Source organism: Medicago truncatula, chromosome 1 (assembly GCF_003473485.1).
Source record: "Medicago truncatula cultivar Jemalong A17 chromosome 1, MtrunA17r5.0-ANR, whole genome shotgun sequence".
NCBI classification, from domain to species: Eukaryota; Viridiplantae; Streptophyta; class Magnoliopsida; order Fabales; family Fabaceae; genus Medicago; species Medicago truncatula.
Genome location: NC_053042.1, coordinates 16,722,868 through 16,735,266, shown reverse-complemented (window position 1 = coordinate 16,735,266; position 12,399 = coordinate 16,722,868). Strand labels below are relative to the sequence as shown.

Genomic DNA, 12,399 nt, shown 5'->3' with positions numbered 1-12,399 from the left:
GCCCTTCCTTTTTTTTGTAGGGAACAAAGTCGTCCTTTTATGGCATTATCTGTTGTCTCAGACATTCTGTCCAATATAGAGAATGCTTCTTACATTTATTCTTTGACTAAAAAATGTGGAATTTGACTATGTCGTGCTAACAAAACGTTTCAATTTACTTTCTAGGTTTTGTGGGATACCTGCTCCTGCAAATTTCGGTTTTATGATACAATCACATTATTATTTTCTTTCAGCGAAGTTTATTTATGAGTCTTATTTACTCATTTTTTCTCCACCTTCGAAAGTTTCTTCTTTTCTGAATTTATGAGAAGAGTTGGGTTGCTAAATTCTCATGACGGTGTTGTATGTCGTCAACCATTCATACTTTTCTTATTATCTGCTCATGGTGGTTAGAAGAGTATGGTTGTTGACGGTGGATCTTTGCTATTTATGAGGAATGAATGTGTGGTTAAACATGGTGTTAGAGTGGTTCAGAGAGAGCTTCGGTTTGTGGCCTCTCGATGACCAGATTGAGGTCGAGCAGCTTCCCTGGCTCTCTGCTTTGTTCTTGACGGAGTCTTAGGTGGATTCCTAAATCATCTTATGCGACGTTCTTTTCCTTACTTCCAGGATGTTCCCTCCTCATTCTTCTATCAAGGCTTCTCGTCCCAGTTTTCCACTTCCATTTGTTTGTCAAGTTCCCATTTTATTGTGGCCGTTACATACTCGACCATATCCACCTAAAGCTTAGATAGGGTGCTGAAACGACTGTCTTCCCTTTATGCGGACGACCTTGGTGGAAAAATGTAGACATGGTGGTCTCATCTACGTGGTCCTCCTTTGGGATATCTATTGGCCTTATTACGACCTCATCGTCGAAAACAAGCTCTGATGATCCTCCTTATTTGTTTCACTATGGGTCGGTTGGTGGACCTTGTTTACTCGGCCCTTCATGGAGGATTTCCTTGTAGTATTTTAGTAGGCTTCACCGTTGAATTTTAGGCTTGTCCGGTACCCCAACTTACCTCCTATTGTTTTTTACACACACACATATGCAATGTAATTGCAATGATTATTATAAATAATAACTTTATACCTCCATTTTTGTTGAAACTTTGAGTTTCTTTGTGACCTGCCCATGATAAGCTAGGCCACGTTCATTGATATCCCTGGGCAAAACCATGGACTTATTGGTGGGTGGGGGTGAGACATATATAGTTATGATTTGTGGTTGAGGAATGATATGAATTGAGGAGCTAGGTTCAGTAGAGTGTTCATGAGAAGGTTGAGGGTCAAATGTAGCTCTTAATGAGGAATGGTTGCTATCAGAAATAGATTTTTCATGAAAGGATGACCGTTTGTTGGCTATGTTTCTTAGTGCAATGTCAAAGGAAATATTAGAATAATGAGTAGCACTAAGATGATATGGTTTGTAATCAGGATGAATGACCAAATCAATACATGTATTTGTAGCCATTTGTGAGTTTGGTTGTTGTTATTGTGGGCTTTCTGAAACAACTCTATCAGGAGCTACTTTAGAGGCTATTTTTGAGCTTGGCTTAAAACCAGGTAATTCACCTTTATAGTGATTTGCCAGTTCTTCAAGAACAAATGGATCACTGGTTTGGGTAGTTGGTTGAGGTTAAGATGATGATGATGTAGTTTCAGGATTATCAGATGCTGGTTCTGCTTGCTCACTTTCAAACTGTGCATCAACAGGTATAGTTTGGAGTGGCCGAATAAATGGAGGTTGCAAAGGGTGATTAACAGGTAGCTTCTGACAGACATTTATTCCCGTTTGAGTCATGTTGCCTATCCTCTCTACAATAGAGGGATACACAGGCACAAACACATCATCAACAGACTTTTTCTGGTTCTTGGTAGATGGTGATGGGGCTAAATATTTATCTAAAATTTTGTAGACTCTATTCAGGGGAATATTGTCTATATCAGTTGAGGGTGAGGATGAGGTTGAGTCTAGATCTGTTATACTATCACAAGTATTGTGAGAAGCACTTTTACCTCTTGTAGTTTCTAAAGAGAGAGCTTATAAACACGCAACTTTCCCTTTTTGAACTTCCTCAGTAACTTCTAGAAAATCACCATCCTTTACTAACTCTTGTATACCTCCTGCAAGCTCAACTACCTTCTGAGCATCTTCAACAATAGATTCCTTCAACAAGGATTCAGCAGGCACGTCTATTTTACTTGCAATAGCAAGATCTTTGTCCAAAAGAGATGCTTCCGGCTCTGCAGCAGCCTTCTTGTTCCTCTCCATCCTTGTAACAAGATCAGTAGAGCTTTCTACTTTAGCATCTTCTTGCACTACATACTCAAAGACCTTCATCTTCCTGACAGTTCTTCTCTTCTTGTGAACTTTAGGCTTTGGTTGAGTAGAAGCATCTTCTGAAGGTCCACCTCTTGTTCTCTTGCACAAAATCTTAGCAGGTTCCAGTTTAGAAGCTTCTTCTTGAATGGTAGGTAGAGAGGGTTCAACAACAACATTCATCTTAGGTGCCTTTTCTACTTCTTAGGCTTTGGCTCAGAAGCTTCAATTTTAGCATCTTCTCAAGTGGATTTCTTGGATTTTCTCTTCTTGGCAATCCTAAGAGGAGTACCAGCCATGATGTCTGGTATGGAGCTATAGTTGATGATCTCTCCGTCTTCTCAAAGTGATCAGACACATATGCAACAAGGACCTCAGAATTATCTTCCTTAGAGACTGGAAGAAAATCAAACATTAGACCAGACACTATCATTGACTCCTTCAAATCAGTATCCAACTTATCAAAATTTTTTATCAAGCCTTCTCAAAGTATAGCCATTGATGTATTTACCATCCACTGTGCTCATATGATCATCAAAGACTACACCAGAAACCTTGAGAGCATTTAGAATTCCTCCTTGATAGAAGATTTCTGAAAGCAGACTTCCATAAGGAATGAATCTTCTTTCCTTTAGTTCCCAGAGCATGTGATGAAATATGTATCTTGGGAGGTTTACTTTCTCAAATTTGACAGGAAAGTGTAAGAACACCTTGTGTTCCAAAGATAAAGTATTTACCCCTCCTCCCTTGGGTAAGAAGCATTCTTGCATAAGCTTTTGAAGCACCTTGTTCTCTTTTTGCATGTCCTTGTATTTGTTAGAAGCATTGTTCTTGTGTAAGGTCTCATATGTAATTTATTTCCAGGAGCTTGTCTTCTTGTTCAGATTCTATTGAAACTTGCCATCAACATCTCTTCTTGTTGCTCTTCCAATAATCTCTTCAGTAATGGTGATATGAATTCCCATTACAGTGGAGTGAATCTCAGTTTTGGTAAATTCTTTCAAACCCATTTCTTCTATAGTCTTACCTTCCAGACTAGGGTCTATCAGAACCTTCACTTTTTCTTTTAGCTAGCAGCATCCTTGTCGTAAATCTCTACCCTAACCTATAAATACTTCACTAGATTCTCATATGTTGGTCCATTCAACATTCCAAAGTAACCATCCAGTTGTTGATATAAAAGATAGTTTGATAGATCAACCTTGTGATGGTTCAATGAATCAAAATCAACTGGGTTTTCAACTTGAACAACCAACTCATCTTCTGTGATCTTCATAGTTCTGCCTTCGATTTGATAAGATTCACCAGAATCTATTTGCATGGAGGTAGCTTGACTAGAACTTGTTGAAGCCATGATGATTGATGAAGATTTAGGGTTCTAAGGTGATTGATTTGAAAAAGACGATATTTTAGGTAGAAGGCGCAAAAATAGAAAGTGTAGGTAGTGTTGTGAGAAGTGTGTGATTTTGTCTAAGTGTTTTTAGTAAAAATGTTGGCAATTCAGAAGGGCACAAACAAACACAACATTAATGACACAGGGGGCGCGAGATAGTGCATACAAAGCTAAAATTCATCATTGCCCTCTTAAGTTATAAACCAATACAAATAAACCACGTCAGAGGTTCTTAGAGTAACTGCCATGTTAGTGGGACAGGTGTCACTAAAAAGCAACTTCCAACGTTTCCACTAACACTGCTATCAAAAGCAAGAAGTCCAGAATCAGTAGTTCAGATGATGATGTCATCAGAAGCACATTTTCCTCAGAACCTCAGTGAAGAGCTTCTGAACAACTTCAGAACCTAACTTCCTACTCAGACACAAAGTGCATGTTCAAATTTTAATAATATTTCTTCCAATAAAAATAGTTAAATATGAGAGGATCAACTTGAATTTCCATCATTTTAAAAATTCTTCAAATTATCATCCAACATTAATGAAATTCTACTAAAATATTTGAATTCCCCCGTAACATTCCTCTATCCAAAACACTTTAAAACTTCAATCTAGAAATAATATATCACCATTTTTAAGTCTCATTTATATTCACTCAAAAAAAGAAAAAATCATTGCTTCATATTCTCCCTTCAGTTTCAGCTCAAACGTTCCTTTCACTCTATTCATTTTCCTTTCTGAAACTCAATTTCCTTGCCTTATCTTGCTTATCTTCCACTCAGTTTCTGCGATTTAAAGCTGAATTTAATGGTCTATGATTTGTTCTATGCATTCTGAAGATTCTAAAGATTGCTTTGATTTGTTAAAGAAAAGATGAAAAATTTCTCTGGTACACCTGGTACTGTTCTTGGTTTGATTCTTAGGATGTCACAGTTCATTTTTGCTACTGGTTCAATTGCTTCTATTGCTACCACACCCAGTTTCTTTTATTACACTTCATTTTGGTAATTATTCAACTCACTTCATATCTCATTTACCTATGTATTTTGCTTTTGTTTCTATATTTTTTTGAAACTTTATAATTCAGTCATTTATTTTATATTGATATTCATATCATGGAAATAGATTCCATCCTGGTGGTAATTGTGTGACGCTGTTACTTATCTTGATTGTCTGATCTAAATCAATGATGAGATCGTTTAATATTGAATTGTTGATGTGTAATTTAAATCGTGTCCGATCTTGAATAAATGACTAAGATTGACTACCGCTGCGTGATAGACTCTCTGATCATTGTTATAAGCAAAAATTCACATTTTTTGTTCATTGAATAAATGATGTATGTGATAATATAGACTAAATACATCATGTATTGAATAAAGTTTTGCGTATAATAGTGACCGGAAGGTGTATCATTACTGCAGCAAAGTCAGATCCGTCAATCATCATATCATGTGTTTTCCAATTGTTTGTTATTGATTCAAGTTAGGTACATTGTGTGATTTTGTTGCAATGGATTACACATGATAGATGAAGTGTCTTAATTCACATTAATTGGTTTGGTTGATAGTGAATTATTAGAACTTATCTAGTGATATGTCAACGATTAATTACACATGAATAGAAAGCAAGCGAGCAACAACAAGCTGCACTACTAGGCCTTTTTGGATGGTTAAACCAATCCTCGTAAACACAACTATTAGCGAATGTTTTCATATATGATACTTCATTGTGTTGCAATGGATTAGACATTAGTTGGATGCTAGAACTTTGACTAAACAAACATAAAGTCTCTGTTTTTTCAAATAAAAAAACTTAAGTTTTTGTATGCCCTTACACACTTCATAAAAATATGTCACTAATCTGACCATTGTAATCTAAACCCGACTGATCCGGCTGAGGACCAGACACACATCCAGTCCAAATGAATCCATTAATCACCTTGGTAGAAAACCGGACTAGAAACCAGGAAACCACTAAAAAAACATGAAAACTGGACAAAACCGGCGGCTTGCCAGTTTGTCCTGGTTAAGAAAAAGTCTCAGTCTGACCTTTAATCCCTGAACCGGCGCCTACACAGGTTTAAGGTCCGGTCTGATTTTAATTACTTTAGATCTGACAGTATAGTCCTAAACAGAATAAACACATATAAGTATGGGAATTAAGCTTTAAATCAAGATAAAGAAGGATGTTTGCAAATGATGGAGATCAATGTTAAAATCAGAATGGGATGTGATATATAGCCCTAGAATAACAATTTTCTTGGTTTCTATTGAAATATATGTTAATTTTAGTCCCTGGCATCGTTGAAAGCATGCTTTTCAATGAATTTTTGTTAAGAAACTTGCATTGTTCTTTAATACACCAATAACCATGCTTGGATGTTGGATGTGGAAAATCTTAATACCAATTGTTCCATTTTTTTGCAGTTTCTTGATAGCGTCAATGGCTTTACAAATCATTTGGAGTTTTGTGCTTGCTTTGTTGGATGCATATGCTTTGCTGAAAAAGAAGGTTCTGCTTAACCCCGTATTGATTAGCCTCTTTGTTGTTGGAGATTGGGTTAGTCTTTGGATCAAATTTTATACTTTTCCTAATTGGTTTGATCGATGCAATAGGACTTGTTGATTATGATCCTTATCGCTTTAACAAATGCTTGTTTTGATTGGTTTATTTGAGTTTCTCTACTAGCCTTAGAATTTGTGAAACTGTTTTGGAGAGATTATCGAAACAACTTATGTCATGCACATAAGTTGTTTTTAGCTTATTTCCATAAGCTCTTCAAAATAGCCTATGAAAACAGCTTATAACTTCTATGAAAATAGTTTGACTATATTTTATCTTTTGATATAAAAATAGTTTATAGTTATACATAAGCACTTTATATCAAACGTGCTTGTGCTATAAGCACTTAATTAAGTTGTTTATCCAAACAAGACTTAAGTTTGGTTCTTGACCACTGGTATCCACACTCCACAGGTAACAGCAACAATATCTCTAGCTGCAGCTTCTGCCTCAGCTGGACTTACAGTTTTGTACTTCCATGATATGGGACATTGCCATTTTGGAGAGGAGTGCCAAAAGTACCAGATTTCTGTTGCTTTTGCCTTCATGAGCTGGATCTCAATTTCAATATCATCCCTGATAATGCTTTGGTTAATAGCAGCAGGATAGCAGACCAGAATTATTGGGTCCGGATCCTCTCTACCACTTCTATCCCCTCTAGCAGCACCTTGGCCGTTGGATTGATCTACCAGGTGAGAGTATTTGTTTTTTGCCGGTTGATTAATCCAATGTTCAATATGGTGTTATAGAAGTAGAAAAATATCAATTTTTGAGAATTCTCCCATCCAACATTCTTTCAGAGTGTATATAGGAAGTGAAATAGAGTAAAGCTTTACCTTCATATTTATATTCCATTTCTTCAATTCAACTAGAATTGAGATAGCAGCCGATTGTCGATGGGAAGAAAACAAATGTATATGTGATTTTGCCCTGTAAGTTGTAATGATATTAAACAAACCTTATCTTTTACATGTAATTGGATTGTCAATATTATAAATAGTTATTTTTGCAACACAGTGCAACGATGTAACAAAATTCTTTCTAACTAAGATAGCATACTACCGCATGTGGAGAGGATCCGAGTCCATGTTTTTGTAAGATGATTTTCCTCTCTCTTTCGTGACGAGTGTCTGCTAGATACTTTAAAAGGCTTATATAGTTAGTTATGTTTGACCCTCATATATCAGTTTCATTACATGCTTGGATTTTGGTATTGCTATGTATTCTTGGACAGGGGTTCTTGAGTCCTGGATCTATTGTGCCTTGGCCCGGCACCTATTTTGATTTTAATATATATTCTTTTTCTAGTTAATTTGAATAACTTACTATATATGCAATATAAAACCACACTGGCATGATGATGGTGAACTGATTTTGTGCTTATGATGTGTTTCTGCTTCCTCGACTGATGTGCTTATTACACTTGATCATTCATTCTCTTTATTTATATTTCTTTGCTTCTTTTTCTTCATGTCCTGTCTCATATTTATCGAACTTACTAATTGTCAAAATTTCCTTAATATGGGAAGAAATATCTCATATGAGAGTAGTATTTATTTGCATTTGTATTTTGTTTTATTACTTTTCATCTTTTAATACCAAGTTTGTGTGATTTGATTCTAGAGTTCGTCTCGAAATCCCATTTTCTGACAAGGCATGACATAGTCTATATCTTTTGATTATTTTTGTTGTTGATTTCACTATTTCCGTTTTTGTTGTTAATTTAGTTTTATTTAGATTGGGTAGTAGTTTAATATTGATATTTGTGAAGGGGGTGTTTTAAAATTTAGAAGTTTTTGAAGTGGTTCTGATAAATTGACCAACATTTTCAAATTGCTAATCCTACTTGTGACATGTGAACAAAATTTTCTCATCCTTCTGTTTGCACTTCTCAATCTATTTTTCAAGTGGTTATGCTAAATTCATCCATGACAAAATTTTCTCATCCTTCTGTTTGCACTTCTCACACCCCTACGTAAAGTTGCCTCATTTTCAGCAATGCCAATTTGAATTTCAGTAGGAGCTTGACTGGATATGATATGAGTAATGTCATTTCTCTCATGTTCTGTTGATAGTTAGAATCATTAACAAAATTGTTTAGTATGTTTTAGCTTACTGATACTGATGTCAAACTCGTAGTGATTCTAATTTTTTGGATTCATTGAATATTAAGTTAGGAATCCCCTTTTCAGATAGAATCGTGATTAAGAAATATGTTCACATTCAGATTTAACATTTCAGTGATTCATATCTGCTTTTCAGTGTTTATCTGTCCTGTTTTTGTTCTGCAGGTAGAAAATTTTGTTCTTTTTTTATTTAAAAGCTTTGCTGTCTATTTTATGTTGATGCTAATCTAGTAATCTGTGACTTGTTTAGGACATTTTTCTGGAACAGGGTCTTACATTGTTTGTGTTTGAATCACATCCATGTTCGATTAATAGTTCTTTTAAATGGAAATTTGGCTTTAATGAATGACTTACTATGATGGTTTTAAAAGGGTGTAGCATGACTGACCTTGGTGCTACTCATGCTAATACATTCTAATATATCTTGTATAAATAGCAATTTGAAACCATTTTTACTCGGTTCTTTTCTGGTTAATTTAAATAACTAACTATATATGCAAAATAAAACCACACTGGCATGATGATGGTGAACCTGATGTTTGTGCTTATGTTTCTGATAATGATCGAGTTTCTGGTGATTGGACTGATGAGCCTATGTACACTTCATTATTCATTCTCTTTATTCTGTATTTTTTTCCTCTTCATGTCCTATCTTTTATTTATCTAAATTAGTAATTGTCATTATTTCCTTATGTGATATGGGAAGAAAGATCTCATATGAGAGTAGTGTTTATTTGCATTTTGTTTTTGTACTTGTTCATCTTATTATATCAAGTTTGTGTTATTTGATTACTAGAGTTCGTCTCGAAATCCCAGTTTGTGACAAGGCATGACATAGCCTATATCTTTTGATTTTTTCTTTTGTCGTTGATTTCACAATTTTTTCGTTTTTGTTGTTAATTTGGTTTTATCGAGATTGGGTAGTAGCTTAATATTGTTATTTGTGAAGAGGGTGTTTTCAAATTTAAAAGTTTTTGAAGTGGTTCTTATCCATCTGTTTGCACTACTCAATCTGTTTTTCAAGTGGTTAAGCACACTCTCTTGTTTAGAATAAAAACTTATGTCATGCTATCTTTTTCATTTTCTTAAGGCTGTGTTTACTTGATTTCAAGAAATGAACAAAGCATTCTCAATTTGATCACTATGCTTACTATTCTTGGTAGTCACATACTTAAACTTGCCTGTTTAGTTTCGTTAAAATGTGATTCAAAACCAATTATGTACTCATGCTTCTAGACTATATACCAATATTTCTATATGGTAATCACTGCAACTGCTGATTCATACTCACTTACACCCCTGCTTAAAGTTGCCTCATTTTCTCACTCATAGCAATGCCAATTTGAATTTCAGCAACGGCCCTTTGTTTATTTCCTCCTCAAATCTGAATGAAGGGATTCATTTGCTTGATTGTTCGTTTTTGTTAGTGTTATCTTTCGGTATATTTCTTTTTCAGTTGTGTTTTAGTTATAGGCTTCGGAAAGAGAAATTGATGAATTCGATGGAATGAGTGTTACTTTGGTTGCAAGAATCCTCATATAAAAGTAGAGAAGAGAGCCAAATATATAACACCATCATCACTTTTGTTTATCTTTGTATAATTAAACCGAATTTGGAATGCTTTAGGAAACAAATTGCATCAGATCACAGGATCTTATGCAGTTGTTTAGATAAATGATCACCACTATATATCCATCTATATAGTTTCATTGGCATGTGTAGAGGAGAGATGGGTAGGTAAGTGGCATTGAGATTAATTACTGCAAACAATTACTACTCACTTTTCTTTGTTCCCTCTTCTCCCACTGTATGAATATATATGTGACTGATGATGTTAGATGAATCTGGTATTGCAATTTGATCAAAATCGCTATTTTTCACAATTTGTGTTTCAACCTATTACATACTCTCTTTCTCTTGATAACTCCCTTACAGACTGCATGTTGGTTCTATAACTCTCTTCTCAAGAAGGGGATATTTTTGGACTCCGGCGGCCTGTAATCATGGTGTAAATAATTTAAACCACGCATTGTTTCTTATTTTTTTGATACATCTTACTAGTTACCCCAGAAGGCCACTTTTGACTTAGTCTTCGCTGACGTGGCACCCACAATTGTCGACACGTGGCACCTCACTTAAGGGATGTGGGTGCCACGTCAGCGAAGACTAAGTTAAAAGTGGCCTTGGGGGCCAAAACTACCAAAGATCCAATACATAGGGGACTGTTTTGTATTTTAATTAGTCAGGGGGCTAAAATTGCAACTTTTGAAAAGATAGAGGACTAAAAGTGCAATTAAACCTTTAAATTATTTAGGTCATGATTACTAGTTTATCTATTCTCATAGGTTTCCAAAACGTAGCTCAAATCACAAAAGCTACAACAATCACGATGAAGTTCTTCCATTTTAGCATTATAATTTGCACAACACAATATAAAACATTGAGGTGTTTGGCAAACATATCTCTCATACCATGCATCTCAGAATATCTACTAAACTAAAAAACCTATCATCGTATCAATGACAGAATTGGAAGTCTAAGTATTGAGCTCATAAACATCATAGTATCAAACACATGCAAGTAACTCCTAAACTTATAAAAAAATAAGTGAATAAAACATGATCTAATTTTGTGAAGAAATTGAGGAAATCTGGGAAGAAATAATTCATTTAAATTTAAAATCAAAGTGGGGTCTATAAGAAAATAAATACCCAACCATGCATCACCAATTTTCCCAAGATTTAACATTTGTTTAATCCAAAGGCTTAAAACAAATACTAAAATAATTAATGTAATAAAATATTTCTTGATTTTTTTTCTCTATCTTTCCTTTAATGGCATATTTTTCATTTAAGTCTGAATTTATTTTCTCACATATGCCCTTCATTTCAATTTCAAAAATTTCTCTTGCGTCCATCATCACTTATATTATTTCTTGCCTTTTTTTTTTATCACATAATTTTCTCAATTTCTGTATAGTTATAAGTGTCTGAATCTCACTCCATTTTTTTACCGTGAATGCAAATGGATGGATAGTAAAATTAAATTAAGTGATAAATAAATTTCAACCAATTTATCGGAAAAAACTTGTGTTATTAAAAAAGAACATTAGCATTGTTGCAAATAAAGTTAATACAAAATATCTATTTAAAAAAACTAAGTGTGGCAGCAACAGAAGTGATCAAGGAAAGCGAAATACTCAAAAATTGAAATGAAGGGCATATATGAGAAATTAATCTCATACATGAATGCAAAATCAAACATTAAAGAAAAGATATAGCAAGACAAATGAAGAAATATTTGATCGTTTTAATTGTTCTAGTGATTGTTTTAAGCCTTTGGATTAAACAAATTAAATGGATAAGATTTGGTCTCACATTTAATTTGACACCATGATGTCATTTGATCTTATCCCTATATATATATATATAATACCTTTCAGGTTCACAATTTCTCGTAATTTATACACCATATATCTTTTTACATTTCTGGTTCAGTTCCATAAACAATAAAAAGAGTATTTGTATCTTTATTATATCTTTCAAATTACAAAAATATATATAGTGACATTAAATTGTGAACAGAGAAATAGTTTTACTTGATGGATCATTCAAAGCATCACTATCACTGAAAAATCATTCACAAATCAAAAGAAGAACATAGGCTTGGAAAATTCATTATCAAAGGTGCTCAGGTTGGGAGGACGTGTTGCGAAGGATATGACCGAAGGAGATTCCGGGAACAAGAATACTTCTAATTGACAAGAAGCTGAATGCCTTTTGTTGAAGTTACAGTAGGGTTTGTTTATATAATGAACCAGTTATAGGGTTATAGTTTCACATTGGACCTACTTAAATTCAATTTGGGGCAACTATTTTCATAATGTGAAAATTTTGTCTTGCACCTCTACACTTATATCTTTACCCCCTCTATTTTTGTGTGAACCACTAATTTTAAATACCTAAATATCAATTTACATAAATTTTATCATATCAATTAAAAATTATCTAT

General features: G+C 34.3%; 1 protein-coding gene across 3 annotated transcripts; it reads left to right on the top strand.

Moving 5' to 3' along the window:
• The first annotated feature begins 4,284 nt into the window (after window positions 1-4,284).
• Window positions 4,285-9,828, top strand: LOC11428570 (CASP-like protein 5B3). Of its 3 annotated transcripts, XR_005646397.1 has the most exons (4): window positions 4,298-4,701; window positions 6,127-6,259; window positions 6,677-6,954; window positions 9,742-9,828. XR_005646397.1 is itself a non-coding variant. In XM_024781330.2 (3 exons), exons 1-3 carry the CDS (start codon window positions 4,571-4,573, stop codon window positions 6,869-6,871), a joined length of 411 nt encoding a protein of 136 aa, XP_024637098.1. In that variant the 5' UTR covers window positions 4,285-4,570; the 3' UTR covers window positions 6,872-7,349. The 3 variants fall into 3 exon arrangements, 2 of the variants coding, with proteins under 2 accessions (XP_024637098.1, XP_003590058.1); XM_024781330.2 differs by lacking the exon at window positions 9,742-9,828 and having other exon boundaries at window positions 4,285-4,701; window positions 6,127-6,211; window positions 6,677-7,349; XM_003590010.4 differs by lacking the exon at window positions 9,742-9,828 and having other exon boundaries at window positions 6,677-7,349.
• Window positions 9,829-12,399: the final 2,571 nt, after the last annotated feature.

Bases quoted from the DNA above. Each gene is read 5' to 3' on its own strand.
- LOC11428570 (XM_003590010.4), top strand. From the start codon at position 4,571: ATGAAAAATTTCTCTGGTACACCTGGTACTGTTCTTGGTTTGATTCTT. The intron at 4,702-6,126 runs GTAATTATTCAA...ATTTTTTTGCAG, and splicing joins TTTTATTACACTTCATTTTG to TTTCTTGATAGCGTCAATGG. The intron at 6,260-6,676 runs GTTAGTCTTTGG...CACACTCCACAG, and splicing joins TCTTTGTTGTTGGAGATTGG to GTAACAGCAACAATATCTCT.